General features: G+C 41.1%; 1 protein-coding gene across 8 annotated transcripts; it reads right to left on the bottom strand.

The window, feature by feature from the left end:
• Nucleotides 1-13,100: 13,100 nt before the first annotated feature.
• LOC100192799 (uncharacterized) lies at nt 13,101-17,411 on the bottom strand. 8 transcript variants are annotated; one of them, XM_008656102.4, is made up of 12 exons: nt 17,204-17,411; nt 16,891-16,960; nt 16,338-16,466; nt 16,115-16,239; nt 15,699-15,820; nt 15,518-15,600; nt 15,180-15,278; nt 14,989-15,102; nt 14,145-14,336; nt 13,969-14,063; nt 13,787-13,884; nt 13,101-13,502 (listed from the first exon to the last, which is right to left on the bottom strand). In XM_008656102.4, exons 2-12 carry the CDS (start codon nt 16,891-16,893, stop codon nt 13,447-13,449), a joined length of 1,116 nt encoding a protein of 371 aa, XP_008654324.1. In that variant the 5' UTR covers nt 16,894-16,960; nt 17,204-17,411; the 3' UTR covers nt 13,101-13,446.
• Between the last annotated feature and the right edge of the window lie 1,007 nt (nt 17,412-18,418).

Genomic DNA, 18,418 nt, shown 5'->3' with positions numbered 1-18,418 from the left:
AGCTGTTGTATGCTAATTTGTCGGCCAATTCATCTTTTGATAACACTGAGAGCCCGTCTTCTAGCGTCGGGAATCCGAAGCTTCTTCCCATCTCCCGGCAGACAGAGATCTCCTTGCTGTCTGGGAGACAATACAAGAAGTCTTCTTCTCCGCTGCCGTTGAAAATCAGTGCCCCCTTCGGATATTTCAATTTTTGGGCATAGAACTGAGCTTCTCGCTTTTCTTTTTCAGCCAACTTTTTTCCAGAAGCATGTCGTAAAATATAATTGAGAGCTTCGGAAAATGCTTCGGGGGTGGCAGTGGCAGTTTTTTCAGCCAAAATTTGCTCTGCCGCTTCTGTTTCTTTTTCTCTGGTTTTCAAGGATTTCTTCTTCGAGGGCTCTGAAGGCCCAGCTTCGGTCTCAGCCTGGCGCTGTGTAGCTTCAGATTCAGAGGTTGTTGTCTCAATTTGCGTTTTTGGAACTTCGGCAATTTTCCTTGGAGTAGAGCTTGAAGACTTTATTGTCTCCAGTACATCTAGAACATTAACCATCCTTTTTCTTTTGGGGGTCACTGCTAGACCTTTCTGGGTTTTTGGCACTTCAACTCCTGCTGAAGGACTTAAAATTTCTGATGTTATTGTCCCTTCAGCTCTCGGTTCTTCAATTTTTTCAACCTTCGGCGTTGCAGTCAGCTCTTCAGTTTTCTGCGCAAGCGCAGGTTCTTTGGCTTCAGTAGCCGAAGAGGTCTCACCGAAAAACTCGGGCACTGTGGCCGGTTCAATAAAGCGCGGTCGGTGAGTAAGGACCTTCACCTTTTTCCTCTTCGGCGCAGGCTCGCTTGGAGCAGCTGAAGCATCATCTTTACCGGAAGTTGCACCTTTTCTTTTTTGCCCCCGTAACGGGTAGCGGTAGTCAGGATACATGAACCCAATAGCATCGAAAACTCTGTTGAGCCTTTTATTTTTCCGGCTTCCGAAGGCCGCTGATAGTGCATTATCTTCTGTTTTCGAGTACGGCCCAAGCAGTTCATCACTTGTAGCTTCGACACTCTTCAGCCAATCATCGTCTGCTTGTAGCTTCGACACTCTTTAGCTAATCATCGTCTGGCTCGTCAAACTAGTCTCCAAATCTGAAGATGTATTTTAGTCGAATCAAACCACCTTCGTGGGGGTTGTTGATGGTTTCCTTTGGCATCTCCCAATTCGCTACCAATGGCCATATCCTGTAGGCCACATGCTCTTGAACTAAGTCCCTTGTCCCGATGAAGGAGCAAACTATGCCGAAGGCCTTTCAGCATTCTTCGGCTGCTTTATCAATTTCCACCTTCGGCTTCCTGAGGCCGAAGCGTTGCCAGATAGGGTGCATGATAATCTCCTTAATATCCTCTCGTGCCTTTAAATCATTCTTCACGTAGAACCATTCCTTCATCCAATCCTCGGGCCATCGCTTCCGGAAGGTCGGCACAGGGCAGCTTGACCCAGAGCGGGCAACGAAGCCATAGCAGCCAAAGTTGTTGTGATACTGCTCTTCACCCCAGGGCTTCGTCTCATACAAAAGTTCGTGCATGTTACATAAACTTTTAGAATTTGGCTCCAAGCCCTGGCTTCTCACAGCCCACACGAAGACTCCCATCCTTATAATGGCTTCGGGAGTAATCTGGTGAAGAAAAATCTGGAATATCTTCAAAACCTCAACCACGAAACTGCTTGGAGGGAACCGAAGCCCAGCCTTCAAAAAGCTTCGGAAGATCACGACTTCATTTTCTTCGGGAGTAGGACAAGTCTTCTCTCCGTTGTCAGCTCTCACAATAGACATATCCCAAAAATATCTCCCCCTCATATTGTCAAGATGGCTCTGTTTAATAGTTGATTTTCTAAAAACTGCATGGCTTGGTCGCCAGGGTCGATCTTCGGAGTCTTCCCCGCTGCTTTCCACATCATAACTGTCACTATCACCAGTATCTTCAGATAAACCTTCTAAAATCTCCCTTGTAATCTTCTTCGTATTCGTCTTTGCTATTGACTCAAGAAAGCCAAGATTCTTCTCCTCAGAAAGGCTCAGCTTCGTTTCAGCAATAGCTTTTTTATCTTTAGACATCTTCGAAAATGTTAAAAAACTGCTCTCAAAGCCGAAGCTTAAAAAACCTAAAAAACCAAACAAGTGTTGGTGCGCAAAAGAGCTAAAAGTTGAGTAAGCAAGAGCAGATGGCAAGAAAGCGTGCCAGATATGCTCGCGGTGTGCTCTTATTTATACGCCCAGTGCGTTGCAAGTGGGAGGGCCCCGCTTGTCATTGACTGATGCTATTCTAGCAAAGGGAAGGTGTTTTTTCGGACCTTCGGCTTAAGGCCTTCGTCCATATCGCAATCTGAATTTATCATTCTAACAAATTAATATTGCGAGGGGCTACTGTTGGGGGCCTTCGGCTTCCGAAGGTCCTCAAAAATATGATTTAACAATGTTTCTGGAGTATGATACATAAACAGGTACCTTCGGACTTAGGTCAAAACTACAGTGTGAAGAAGCACAAAGGATACGAAGGATGGCGCAGAGCCGAAGCTATGCGCAGGGGAGCTTCGGCGTGATAACAGAAAAGGGAACCGACTTAAAAGGGAAAAGGCTATTTAGACCCTGATGGACTATTATAGAATTATTAGCAAATGTAAAGGGTATGGGTGTAATTTTACATGGGCTGCATCCCGTGCCTATAAATAGATGAACAGTGCTCACGTACTGTTCACGCTGACTTGGCATTTGCTTTTGCGTCACGCTTGTACTTTTGCCTTCTTTTAAGCCGAAGGTACATTTGTAATTTGTTATCATTTCTATTTTTCCATAATAATAAAATAGAAATGAGTTTTAATGATAATATTTGAGTATTCATACTTTGCATGAATCCTTCTTTATTATTTGTTGTATTGATGAAGGCATGTCCTTTATAACCTTCGTCCAAGACTCATTATATCTCGAGAGAGGTAATGCTTCGAAGGATAAAGAACTTTAACGTTTAACAATTTTCGTGTTGCCTTTTCTTAATTCATAGCATTTAAGGAAAAGTCCCCAACAAGTATGTTCGTTGTAGTATCTCTCTGGTGACCAAACCGATGCTATGCTAATTCCAAATTCCAGGTTCCAAATGGCACAACACACACATACAAAGCCGTGCAGTGCTGTGCTGATGACGAGGAGGAGGGATTATATATACTGGAATTCTGAAACAGTCTCCGGCCTGGACTAGTGAAAGGATCCAGGTGTGGCAATGTCTGGATGATTGATGGGATCATAAATAGAGTAGAGTAGGACTGTTGGCGAGCCAGGAGGACCACAAACGGTTTCCCACCAGGACCACAAACTGCCTCCTTCCTTCCTTGGAACCTCCAACCAAAACCAAACCAAGATTTGTTTACTTGATGCTTCAACCTTAGCTTTTCCATCAGGTATTTCGAGAGGTCTCTCGTGCAAACATGCTTTATGCATGGCTGTGTGTTACAAGTATATAAGATAGCCTCTTTGACTATATATGTTTCCTCTTGTTTTTGTCAATCATGGGTCACTCAGCATGATTACACTTCAATCAATAACTAAAAAACAATAATGCAACAGTAAATATGTTTTATAATCTCTCTCTCTCTCACTCTCTTTTTGTCGCCTAGGTTAACCTAAGCTTGTATATAATTGTATTGATTCAGCAGCTAACGTCTAATGATTTGCTTTGATAAATAATGCCATTAATTTCTTGAAAGATAATATATGCAGTACCATGGTTAGCTGTCTCTACTCAGTAGATCTACAAGTGTATTTATTATATATATGCATATCTTTTTTTTAAGATGGAGAAAAAGCTTATCTCGACAGAGGTCAAGGAAAGACATCTCAACAATGCATTATTGGTCACAGGCCCTACCTTTTTTTTTTTCTCTCTCTCTCTCTCTCGAGACATATCTTCAAGACAGTGACATCCACTGTCTGTCAAGTCTACAAGACGAGGGCCTAACCGACGCCACGCCCTATGTTTTGCTCATCTTGATAACAACACGCCCACAACTTTTTAATACTGTATCCCGTAAAATAGGGTTCGGGACACTATTTATAAATTAAAGTTTAAAAAGAGGAAAATAGAAAAAGAAAACGAAATTGAGACCTCCGTTGTCTTCATTTTTCGACTTTCCAGCAACGATGAACACGTACTCTCGGCTCGGCTGCAAAAAAAACCTATATTTGCGGCGCGTTCTCACGTTCCTTTCAAGAGGTCAAATCACAACGAGCCTTCGCATCTCCAGACAGCATCATCAAAGATGGATTTTTTCAGGATCGAATGGAGGTCCCGCATCAGATGAACATACTCCACCGGCACCGTCCACGGCGGTGCAAGATAAAAATCCAGTATAAATGCAGACTTATCATGGCAACCAACCAGCCAGTCATGTCATTCAACAATCTACCATCTCAGATCAACCTCACCTTTCTGCCTTAATTTGTTTGGAGACCAGTGCAGCTGAAAGTTCCATCTCTCTCTTTCTCTTGTTTATAACTCATGCCTCATTTCATTGCTGCAACCGACAAATATAAGACAACACTGGCGCGTAGTAATACGGCTCCAATCCTCCTAGGCCAAAAAGAAAAAACAAAAGAGAGACAGAACAAGATAAGGTTCCTGAATTCTTGGAGAAAAAACAGGTTAGTTTCTTGCCAGTTGCTGTGGATGAGTCCTGTCATTCTGTGTATATATTAGCAAAGCCGCCTGATTTTTTTTTTTTTTTGGAACTTGGAAGATTCTCGCTTTCTTTGAGAGCATGGAACCTGAAACAAGGCAAGCTAAAGCACACAGATCTCTCGCTTTGAAATCTCTACTACAGTCCTGATCATTCAACCATTGACAAGAGCAGTTTTATACTGATGCTTAGCTTGAAGTTCCAAGAAAGCCTAGGGACGTGCACTGCTGACAAATGGATCGCGGGCTACTAACAAACCACTAACCATGATGTCTGAACGGCAATGAGATCAGCGCTCTTATTTATAGTAAGCGAGGCTTTACTATAGTGTTAGATTATGTTAAGCACCTTGAAAGAGGCTAATGACTGCGTCTGGAATAGGCAAGGCCTGCCTGATGGAGACGCGTCTGGTGACAGCCTTAGCTTTTGGTGTCTTAAAAAAAATCATTGCACCTGCCATGATACTGCTGTTTGGTCAGGCACGTTCGTTTGGCTTTAATCCGTGCCAGCTTCTACTGCCTCTACAGTATTTTGACTCTATAGATTAGAGCTGCAGAAGTCTGAACAGCTGAATTTAATTTGAAACGAACATGCCACAATTTCTGCAGAGCTTTAGTTCAACAGAAAAAAAAAATAGTTTGTAAAATGTTTTACTTTTTTTTCAGAAGCATTTCGCATACACAAAGCTAAAACTGGCCATTCGTTTGAACGTTTATGACTTGTCAGTGGACAGCATTTGAAAGAACAGAAAAAAGGGGAACAAAAGGGAGCAGAATATTGCAAGTGGAGGGACATTGTCTCAGGTAGTGTTTGTTTATATCCTCGTCAAGAGTATATATATGTCAACTTGACAGGCTTATCATGCTAGCAAACTACGTCTTAACAAATGATACAGTCATTAGTCTTAGTATACATTCTTAGTACCTCCATTAGTTTAATCAAGCACTGAGACATGCGTTCTTTTGCCCAAAGTTGCAAGGGGATAAACACTAGGATCAAGGAAAAGAAAGAGGCCACCGCAGCAGAAATATAGAAAGAGCAAGAATCTACTCGCAGGGAACAGATACAAATAAATCAGAGATTGTCCGCGTGTGATAGGCGTTTTTGTCCTTTACTGAACCATTTGTTTATAACTTTGCAGGATTAAATAATATGAGATCAGATTCCCGACTTAGGTGGGGAGATTTGGACCACCCCCAAATTCCTATATACCTCTGCTGATGAGTGATGACTACTCCCTTCAGTTTTCTAGTGGAAAAGGAGAGGCGGCTTTCTTGAGCATGGGCCTCGGCTACTAGCTGGGTTGGGTTGGGTCATACTAAGGTCAGTGATGTACATTACATTACTCAGAAGTCATCAATTCTGCTGTTTTTTTTCTTCCTCTAGGTTGAAACCTTAACAGCCTACCAGCACAAATCAAATCTCTAGCTCAGATTTAGAATGGACTCATCAGGAAGATATTTGTTAGGAAATAAAATAGACACAAAGATTTTTACGTGGAAAAATCCCTCCAATATGGAGTAGCAAACAACCACGAAGAAACAGATCCATTATCCATCACAGAGTAAAAGTTACAGGGAGAGCCTATATTTATAGGCGTACAGGAAAGCATATTTCAAATATACAAAAGAAATTAGAAGCATATTCCAACAATATTATTGAGTATAAACTACCCTCTCATTTCTAAACTATAAGTCGTTCTTGATTTTTTAAATACATACTCCCTTCGATCCAAAATACTACTCCCCTCTGTCTCATTATATAGTTTGTTTTAGCTTCTTCTTCTTGTCCATGTTCAAATGGATAATAATAAATTTAGATAAATATATAATACGCAAACATCAAATATTGTATCAACCCATTAACAACCTAAAATGAATACTATTTTAAGATGGAGGGGTATTCGTTTTAGCTCTACGTTTTAAGTGTTGTATGAATCCATTAATAATCTAAAATGAATTTTAATTTGGGACATAGGGAGTAAACTTTTACTATATATTTGATAATAATGTATATCTAGACGTGCAGTAGACTTTTTCCTATAAATTCAGTCAAATTAAAAAAAACTTAACTTAAGACAACTCTAAAAAATGATTTGTTTTTTATATAAAAAAAGATGAAGGGAATATGCGCTATTCGGAATGGTATTGTTTTAACGCCGCTTCCGATCGATCCAGCAAGATCGTGCAAGAAAAGGAAGTGGTTTGCTGAAGCAAAACGTCGTGCGCAATGTCAAAGTACTTACGGCAATATACGGTACTAGAATTTAAGTGATGTTTGGTTCTATAACTATGGTGCTAAAAATTGCCATACAATTTTATGCCACATTTGCTTAAGGTGTCTAAGGTTGCGCCATGGTTTATCACGTCTAAGAAAATCTTGTCACAATTTTACCAGTCATTGATGAGTAGAACCTACATAGCAAGAGAAAAATTTTGCGACAACTGTAGCTTTAAATCAAACACATGTTATAACAAATTGTGGCAAATTATGCAGCAAACCCATCGGTGTGTCAACAATAGCAACGTGACTACGTGAGTGCAGATGCAAATGCAAAAGCACCGTGGCTGTGGAATCCGCAAGACAAAACGAAGCCGTCCAAGAGCAAGATTACTTTATTCAGGCTTCATAGCGACACCAAAACGTAATGATGGTGATCATGAATGTGAGGTAGCACTCCCTAGAAGCCAAACGAAAAAAAAAAGGAGTAGCTAAAACTAAAAGCATGGCCCTTTTCGGTCTTTCGAGAGGAAAGCTACGTTTCTCCAGTATTCAAAACACTAGTGATGATCCGTCCGAGGTCGAGGTGAGCTTCATCGTCTAGAACTAGAACTAGAACTAGAAGGAGAGGACAGGGCAGCTGCACCTGCATTTGTGGTGAGAGACGAGAGATCACGGAGGTTCCTGATCGTCAATGGCGAGGGCGTCGACGAGAAGAGGTAGATGGAGAATGGAGAGACGCGACGCGATGAAAGTTTTTTTTTTTTTGCTGCCATAAAGTCTACTATTAATCTTATTGATGAGTTTTATGGTGCTTGAAAAAAATGACAGCCACTCAACAAAATCTATGGCCTCCTTTGAAATGCGGGATTTTTTTCCGTTTCCTACTTCTTTCATGTTAAAATGAAATTCCTGCATGATTCATGTAAAACTCATGTGTTCCAAAGAAGGAAAAATAGGAGGACCTGGCCGATTGAGAGGGACCTAAGTTAACTTGTGGCTACTAATTTATTTTTATTATAAAGGGTGGTACATCTGCAATTCTGCACTTGCATCTGGTAGCTGTTCTCGATCATGCTTGCTGCTGCAGCCGGGATTGCATCGTCCCAGCTCATAAGTTTCCTCACTTGCCAATTTTTTTCTCGCCATGCGTAGTGGTGCATTTCAGAGCTGTTAAACGCCACTCGGTAGATGAAACGGCACTCGGTAGATGATTATAAAGGTAGTTTTAGATGTACATGAAACAAAAGATTAAACGTGAATGAACCTTTGATATGGTTGAATTAAGAAAGAGTGTGTTTGGTTTGAGGAATGAAGTGATTTAACTTCTTCTCACTCCTTACTTTTTTATTTGGTTTGTGGAATAGAATGGGTTGATCCATCACCACCCCATTCCTCATAAGCTAATAATTAGTATATACATGAGGAGTGGGTTGATTCCATCAAAACTGATGGAATGAACTTATGATGCATCACTTCATGAAGCATATATTGACTCCACAAACCAAACACACCAAAAGTGTATGGTCATACCAATATGATTAAATAGTTAATCATGATGTGACTAAAGAGGCAGTCACAAGTTGTATATATGTGCACGAGATTCAACATGTGTTGTTAGGCCCTGCTACTGACTAATGGCTCGAAAATGATTTTAGATCACGGTCGTTTACATATAAAACCTAAAGTGTCAGACACTTAAGGCGTTGCAACAGTTACAAAGATGATTAACTCTAGTGCAAATAAGACATTGTTAAATGTATGTCTAAAAGAACTCTAATGAGCTATTAGGATAAAAGCATATTAGCAAGAGTATATATCCGAGGAGCTAACATGCCTGAGAGATCATCTTAGCCAATGTCGTCTCTCTCCTTTTAGGATTGCGCATGATCAAGACGTTGCCATCGTTTCTCTCGCTGCGCACACGGAGCTAGCATGTTGGTGTCACGATGTTTTATCTTCACATGTGTGGATACCGTGGAGTTGTTGATATTGTTGCTACATCGACTTTCTTCTTCCACTGTGTTGTGCGTCCGGTGGCAACGATCCATGGTTCTCTACCTGTATGTTGTCTAGGTTAAATATGGTACTGTGGTAGATATGCTAGTACCTAGTATAGATGTTTTCCAATAAATACATTCCACAACCGCTGTCGTGCTCTTCATATATCAGTTTCTCCTAAAATGTCTAGTCCGTTGCAGAGATGGCAAACGTGAGAAGCCACTAGGTGCTTGATGCATCTTCAATCATTTCCTTCTGGCTGCCTCCAGTTCAGATATTTGTGTCGCCATAATGCGTGCAGGATCATAAGCAGGATGATGTGTGGAGGCTGAGGATCATCACAAGACTAAGCAAGGGCTAGTTTAACCTAGAGTCATTCTGACTGTGAATGCTACCTGTGTTGCGCACACGTCGGCGTGTGTCGCACTCGGATTTAAAGTCAAATCCGGGTGCGAATTAAATGTGTGTAGAATCAAGTCTCTCGCATATGATGACTCATGGTACAGAAACGAATATCACATCTTTACTAAATAATAGAGGTTCTGTACAAAATAGCTAAATAATTATATCATATGTAGACAATGATTCTCCACAACCATAGTTGACTGGGAGATGACGGTCGAAATCTCTCACGAACTCATCGCGACATCCTTCATGCTCCTCCAGCGGTACCTGTTCTGGATCTGCTGGGGGTGTGAGTACAACAAGGGTGAGCTCACATGCGTTCATCGCTCAACAAGTTGTAGGGAATAATATGCATGAGCTCACTTACGGTGGGGGCTCATGTGAAGTGTAAGACTTACCAAAGAATATGGTTAAAGCTGAGCATTGCTTTTAAAGTTGGTCAAAGTTTTATTAGCAGTTACTAAGTATAAGTAGATATCAACACAATTAAATAAGAGATCATAATTAATAATAACACCCACAATGCATGTAATGCATATGATAGATTAAGTTTAGTTCTATAAGTTAATCATACGAGAGTCCTGAGTCGCTCTTGACCGTGAGCACGACTGATATATCAGTTTTACAATCTGCAGAGGTTGCACATCTTTACCCACGAGACGTGTTTCCCATTTAGCTAGGGTTAGGTAGACCCTTAGACACTTCCAAGGTGAATGGCTAGGGACCCACTGTGAGGCCTTTCCAAAGTTCCACCGGTTTGAGAAAACCCACTACGGATTCAGGAAGAAGGAAGCATAGGAATCCCTCGTCCGAAAAGCTTTACAAACTATCCAACCCGAGGACCTCCCTATACTCTGCAACGACGCCTCCCCGCTTACCCCTTTCGGTAAGGTAATCTTTCCCTAGCTTTCCTAATTACTTGGCCAAGAGTGTCTCATTCCACCCTTGTGGTAGCACGGTCATCTCAAGTTAAGCTCCATGTTCCAATTAACATCATAATCTTGTCATGAACAATAATTAAATCAACAGCAAAATTGGAACATGATCATAATTTAGATGTAACATTAATCCCAAAACCAGGTAGAGCATGCAATAGCAAGTCTACCCAACGGTTCATTTGTCTGCAAGGTGTGGGGTAAAAAAACTAGGGAAACATATTGGGTCCCATCAAATTAACCTGAGCATGTTACAGTGATTAACAGGAACATTATTAGGTAAAGAAGAGTGATCAAGGGCACAACTTGCCTGTGACTTGAGAATCCAGGTACTTCACCAAGTTGGTATTCAGATTTCTCGTTGCCTCACTTCTATTCATAGCAATACATAAAAATAGATAGGGAGTACATCAAAATAACATTACACCAAATATGAGAACAAACTGTGTAGGAATATTCTACGCACTGCTACGAGATCGTAGGTTCAAGGACCACTAAAATTGGGGTTAGGGTTGCAAAGATATGGTTTTCGAAATACATGTGTGATTAGGCAATAGAACTATTATTATAAACCACGTGGAAAATATATTCTAAAGAAGTAACTAGTTCAACCTTAATCTAAGTTATAACTTGATTAGAGGTTATGTGTTATTCAATGTTATAATTATAGGAAGATTTACTCTAATTAGGATGGTTAATCCACTAATCACAAGTTAAATAAATATCCAATTTTGAGAGTATGTAATATGGTCCAATAATGTTTGTTACTGCATAGATAATTTTATTATGAAGCTAACGCAACTGGAACTGAGTAATTTGGAGTTAAAACGCAGGAGATATGACTTATCTAAGCTTATTAGTTTTATTTTTATACTCGAAATAATTTTTTGGAATTAGTTTAATAAGGTCATGGCTGAGGTTACTAATTATGAAAGAACCAGGGGCTACATTGCAAGAATCAGGGGCCCCGGGGGTAATTTGTTTTTTCTATAGACAAGGGATGGCGGGTTGATTAGTAATAAACCAAGGGTCTCTTTTAAAATTTTACCTGACGAAGGGGTATGGACACACTCTGGCCGCCCGATTAGATTTTGACAACCGAGATTGGATGAACCATATAATGAACCAGCACTCAGATCGAGGAACAACGTCCGTGATTTAATGAGGTTTGATCCAACCGGAACCGCCCGATTTGATCTAGCGGCCTAGATTGAAACACGCGAAAGGGTTTCCAGCTTCCAATCATGACCACCCATCCCTGGTCCGATGGCCAGGGCACAGTCACCTACCCCCAACTACACCAACGACGGCTCCGCCCGGAGGCCACGGCGGTGACCCCACCGAAGAAGCACGACACGACCCACAAGTTCATGACAAATTACTCCGAAGAGTGTTGCACTATGCGGGAATTAAAGTGAATCTTTCAGTGGTGTTCTTACCCGGGATGAGGGCACAGGGGGTCGTGCCCACGATAACGCGTGGACCAATGGCGAGCCCTCTCCTTTCTCATTCTCTCTCTGCGCCTAGCTCCGGTTTCGGTTTATGAGTGGAGGGTCAAGGGGTGCGGTGTCCACCTTAGGCTATCCGCAACCGTTACCCCTAAATTTTTCCCCCTATATCACTTCCCCCCTATTTTTCCCTCTATTTTTTCATCTCCCGCAGCGGTTCCCCCTAAATACTCCCATATACCCCACTACAACTATAAAATATCATTTTCTAGATCAACTATCAATTTTTTATCTACTAACAATTACTCTGGACCCATAGCACAGTGTTTAGGGTGATGAATATGACACGCTAGATCTGGGGGGAGAGAGAAGGGAACCGACGCGTAGGGGGCGTTGTAGGGGGCACCGCTGCGGCCGTGGGGTGCCCCCTACAGCCGGCATGCAAGGGGAGGGGGATGGCTAGCGTTTACCGCTGCGCACAGCCTTATACACCGACGCGAGAAGATCCCGGCAAGGAGGTTGGGACTGCCCCCACGAATTCCGCGCGAGATCCATGTGTCGGTCGTTCATGCGTGCATAAAGGGGATGGTGAGTCTAGAGGCTTGGGCCGCGTGTCAGTGAGTAGAGGCGATAATGTGCACGGAGTGAAGCTGGCCCATGGGTCCCACACGTCGGCGCAAGGGTGGGCACACGTGAAGTCACCGGCCAATCGGCCCACATGTCAGTGGAACAATGGTCGCGCTCGTGTGAAGTTGGACTGGGTGTGTAGGGAGAACTGGACCGGCGGCGTGATCTTGGGCCGCGCGGGGTGGGAAACATGCTGGGCCGAGGATTGGAGATCGACCCATGGGCCTTCTCCTTTTCTAATTTTATTTTCTATTTTATTTCTATTTTGTGTTTCTAAATTCAAATCCAAAACCAAATTAAAATCTATTTTAGATTTAGGTTCAAGTTGTATTGTACAAACAAGAAATTCCAGCATGAACCTGCAAAAGTATTTGTGATTATTTATTCATCATTATATTCCTTCAAGTAAATGCTCCAAAGCATGTCATACACTCACATTATTTTATTTTAGAAAAATATTACTTTTGAGTGTGTGATCAAATTTCAAGCTAACTCAAAAATGAATATCTATTATTTCACTTGTTTAGGGAAAAGTAATATATAATCTTTACTAGAAATTATTTTACTTAAAAATACTTTTAAAGAGTGCTATAGTTTACAAAGGAAATAATGAATAGATAGAAAATCTTTCTTCTAGTTTTTAATTTCAGCTTAGTCTTCAGTTTCAAAATTTGAATCTAAATTTTGAACTACCCAACTTTTAATAGTACTATTTGTTTGCTTTAGGGGATTATACTTTATGAAGAAATAAAGTAATTATTAGAAGACATTTTATAGAGAATTCTTTAAATCATCAAAATGTGTGTGTTCCATAAAGTTGTCGCCGACAAGCGTACGATGTGCCAGCGTCAGGAATCCGGCGCACAACAAAGCGAGGTTACAGTAGCGGCAAGCACAACAGAACAAATCTCAACCATTTGCAGTCGACACATGTTCCTACACTGGATGCTTCAACCGTTCGCTACATCCAGACCAGTGGGCTTAACAATCGACAGGCACTCCTGATTCTAGAACAGATGGATGCAGAGACATCAGTTGCGAAGCCAGCAAAAGGTTTTTGTAACAATCCTGCTTTACATCGTCGTCATTTGATTGATTGATTTAACTCGAAGTGAGCATGCTATCCTGCCATCCTCCCGGAATGTATCTGCCTCGCAGCTGCCTCAGAGCTTCCATCTGATCATCAGCCAGCGCTTTTTCAGCAAGGAATACTTGATCCCATATCTTCCTCAGTTCTGAGCATTAATTTGAAGCGCTCATCAGAGGCTGTTTGTGGAACTATAAAAAATAGGATAACCTCTGTGCGCTTTTAACTCAAAACTATCCTAGAAGGACGGCGCAACTTATTCACCGATTCCTTCTATGGTTCAATAATCAGTGTTCAAGTAGGCACCATTCTAAAAGATAGACAAACGTGATGGAAAAATAAAAGGGAATCCAGTGGCAGAAGTTCAACTCACCAAATTTGTGCATGGATGAAAGGCACATGATTATCAAGTCGAAGCGTGGAACTCGAGCCAAATTATCCAAAATACTGACAGCTAATGCCTCCGCATCCCTGAGTATGTAAACAACAGTTACGTATAACAACCATGGGCCCAGTCTGGCATATGGCAAAAGGACAAATAACAAGTGAGCGTACCGGAAAATTGAGGCTGCACACTTCACGATGTCAATAAGAAAAGGTGCAGAAAGTGCGTTCTTGAAAATCTCTGGTAGGCTTGCTGGTGGAATCGACTGCTTGAAAACAAACAGGCAGGAAATTACACATAAAAACAATGGTGCCAGTAAAAAAAAAACAGGTAGCTGGAAATAAACCTTTAGTAACTGTATTTGCTGGGCAGTGTCATCAGAAAGAGCTCTCCAAGAAACCTCAAAGTCATAAGCTGTTTTGGGTGTCTTAATGCTTTTCACAGTGCCGGCCATATACCGTGAAGCAGCACGAGCTGCAAGATCTTGGACTGAAACTTCTGGCCCAGTCTTCTGGTTGGCATCTCGACCTTGGAGCTGCTGCATCAAGTGTTGAAACATGTGACACAGAAACAGAAATACTTCCAACAAATTGTGAAAAATAGACATATATGTGTCATTGCAATTGCAGTGATGTCTTAAAATGTTAAACAGAAAACATGACAATTGATACAGAACAAGTCAGTCAAACAATGAACTTATAAACATGATCCAGAACCCTTAGAGAATTCAGTTGTGTATTTACAGCTTGCAGTGGGTTGGGGCAGGATCTCCAATCACCCAAACAATCACGCTCCACTCCAATGTGAACAGCACATAGCTCAGAGGTTCCAGAGGTCTTCTCTTTTCTCATTAAAATGGGAAACCATCTATTAAAAGCTAGTTAAAGCCTGTTTTAACAAGTACGCAATTTCAAACTTATTTTGGTTCCAGATTGGTGTGTGATAATAATACATGTTAAGTTATTCCCTTATCCAAAGGATTCAGTTTTTTCAAGCAAATTAAATAAGACACATTGTATCTCATAAATATTGCAAGAAAAACTTCCCAAACGACATCCTGAGTACCTCCTATTGTACATATAGGTGCTTTTACTTGCCATAATATGACAACTAGTACCAACACAGATACCACAGTCCACAGATTGTGGTTATTATAATGGTCAGAAAGGCTACAGAAATAAAAAAAAAACCTGCACGTTATTGCCATTGATGATTACTCCAGGTCCTCCGTTAGACTTGACGCTTGCACTCTCTTTGATCTTCATTGCATCTCTAACAGGCAGATCAACTTCCATAATAGTGTCCTGTAGAATTTAAATCGGTCATCTGTTGAAAAGGGCAAAGTCATGACATGGCATTGTATAACTGCAGCTGAACCTACCTTCTGGGAGATAGTCGGTGGGTGAGAAGTGACATCTGCAGTTTTATCAATTCCAGAAACTGCACGTTTAGCTGGCACTGGAACCTTTTTAGCCATTTTCTGCAGAATTAATAAGCCCATCAGTGCTAATGAGACTGATAAAAACATTTACAATCCCTGCAGAGATCATCCACATGGTTATGCCACTGAATCACACATAAGCCATGCAACTCAAAAGCCCATGTTTTGTCATTATTCCAGTTAAAATGAGCGAAAGTGAAATTTATAACCAAAGAGTAGTAAATTGCTAAAATCTAAGCAGGTGTAAGGTGAAACAATTTGAAGTTGAGTTTCCTCACCTCCATGTGCAAAGCTTTTATCTCAGAATACTGCTTCCTTAGCTCTGAATTGTTTGGATCAAGACTGATAGCAAATTCAGCATCTATACACATAATCGGTGTATAATTCAGGTCAATATTCAGAAAGTAAAAAAGAAGATTATAAAAAAGAAAAATACAGAAGCATTTTAGCATGGAATACCATCCATTGCCTCCTTAAGCTTCCCAAGTTCTTTTCGTGCAGTAATTCGGCGTGAGTATGCTTTAATATAGCGATCATCCAGATTCAGAGCTTCAGTGCAATCGTCCTCTGCCTCCTTGAATCTGATGAATTACATATCTATAATATAAGACTACAGCAGGAAAAAAAACCTCTTGGAAACGGAACTTCCAGGTTCCACAGGACACAGCAGGTAGGTAAAAATATATTATAAATAGCACAGATAACAAGAACCAAGAATACAAAAAATATGCCTTATCCTACAGTCTCAAATTGCTGGAGCTAATAAAAATATATGGCTTCAGATTAAATCGAGATGGGGTACTTCTAGTAAAAGCAGAACAAATGAAGATATTGCATAAGGTGAAGTGGATGCATACAGTCCCAGAGTAACTTGCCTTCTTAGTTTAAGATATGCCATAGCTCTATTTGCAAATGTGACTGCTGTAGGAGACAGCCCAATACTTCTGGAGTAGCATTCAATAGCATCAGTGAACTTCTTCTGTTTGAAATACTCATTTCCCTGGAAATAAAACATAGGAAGCAACAGGTGTAGCTTAACCAAAGCTTGCTTGTGAAACAGCCTACAAAGCAGGGACTAAATAGCCTGAGTATTACAACCTGCTCCTTTTCCGATGTAGCATCCGGCATTGGTTCGTCGTTTAAGTAGCTCGAGTACTTCATATTGTACAGATCACGGAAACTTTTAGACGAAGTTCCTGAAGTTCCAGTAGATCTCGCCTTATATTCCTGCAGGGGTATTTTTTTCGCTTTTAAGCCAGAGGTCCAAAATTAGGAACGCCAAGCTACCATCCAGCTCAACAAAAAACGGAGTGGGCAAGGCTGCAATAGAAATTGAAGTTTCAAAGAACCAACTACAGATATAAGTTGAAATTTTGGACACATGCCATCTCTGGCAACCACAATAGGGGGATAAACTCCAAGAGCTGCTGCTTAAAGTTAAATTCAGGTCGTCAGCAAACGAAATCTCCACATCAAAAATCTGCATTACCCCAAACGCAAAAGGAGACAGTCCATTTAACATTACAAATCCGTATTTGCCGTATTTGCCGCATTCACCGGACTCCACTAGCTATCTAAACCTCTTGACTGAGAGCAAGATATATTCTCACACTAGTCAAGGGAGCAAGGGGCAGTCCATGAGTGTCCTTACCATATTGCCACCGCCTCCTGCTCCTAAATCACAAACCCAAATCTTGCGGGTTTGATCACCCAATCAGCCCCTGAAATCCATATCAAACAACCAAAAATTATAAGGAGAGGTCGTATATGCATATGTTATTAAGAGAGGAATATCACAAAACTGCCGCACACAGAATCAAACAGGGAAAGATGAACGAGACGAGTCGCTACGTGTGGAGGGCGGCGGCGGGTACGACTCCGATTCAAATTAGGAGAAGGCGAGGTGGAGCGGTGGGCGGCGCGGCTCAAGGAAGAAGACGGAGAATAATTCCGAGTGTTGGTACCTGTACTGCGCGCCGGTAGAGGGCTCGCACAACCCACGAGGAAGGGGAAGAGCTCAAGGGAGGTGGTCAGGTGGAGGCGGCTTTGTTGCAGAGGGTTCCAGCGACTAGTGGAGTCGAGCCGTCGGCCCGGGCCGTCGGGGAAGAAGAACGCTCTGCCTCTGGTTGCTTTGTTGCCTGCTGGTTTCGGGTTGTGGGTTCAGTTTTGGGCACTTTGCACGTGGATTTCCAGCCCAATAACTACACACTACTGTAGCCTGCAAATGGGCAGCATTCTTTTTTACTTCTATTTCAAAATAATAATAGTTGTCTGAGTAAAGAAAATGAAAATATATGTATATATATATATATAATCACCTGCTCAATTGAAAATGGCGAGATTCAAATTTGCCAATCTTCAGAGATTTTCTCGTCCGGCCAGTTGAATTCGTGAGATTTTTTTTCTAAACAAGCTATTGTAGCTAGGAGTGGTAATGGGCTGTATTATAAAATTTAAAAATCAAATCAGATTAGAACTAATCTCTATTCCTATTTATTTTTAAACCAAAATTAATTAAGGGCTCTAACTTATATTGTAAAGAAAGATTTAGATTATGATCCATTACAATCTCTAATTGTAGCCAAGGGGAAGCATACAAAAACAATTTATATGTCAGCCAAACAAAAACAGAAGTGTTTTTCCCTCGTAAAAAAAATCATACCCTCAATCTCTGAGTGAAATAATAACGCTGTGGCATGCATTTGGGGCAAACGGCCTTCAACTAGCAGAGCTGCATAGGCACTGCAGCCTGCCGCCTATGCTGCTGAACCATGAGCCATGTATATAAAAAAAAATATGTGGAGTACAATCATGACCGCCTAGAACACCGCAACACTTGTTTAAACAGGCGGTCACATCCGCATATAAAACCTATAAGAATATATACACAGGAATTGAGAATGGCAAATCGGCCGAAATGCGCAACTCAAGGAATTACGGCAACACAATTGACTGAATCAAGCAAGGTACTCTATATCCATCATTTATATTTATTTTTATAGTCTTCTTTAAAAAATTTTATCCTCTATATATCCTTTCTCTCCAACAACATACTTTAAATCATGTCCTCTATACAAAAATACCTATATTAGAGACATTTTTTATTTTTTATTTTTTGTATACGTATTTGTCATACTCTCAGTATTGTACATATTTTTGTTTTGCTAAACCGGTTATTT

This window comes from Zea mays, chromosome 8, assembly GCF_902167145.1.
Source record: "Zea mays cultivar B73 chromosome 8, Zm-B73-REFERENCE-NAM-5.0, whole genome shotgun sequence".
Lineage (NCBI taxonomy): Eukaryota > Viridiplantae > Streptophyta > Magnoliopsida > Poales > Poaceae > Zea > Zea mays.
Note: the sequence above shows the minus strand (reverse complement) of the source record. Positions and strands in the feature narration are given on the sequence as shown.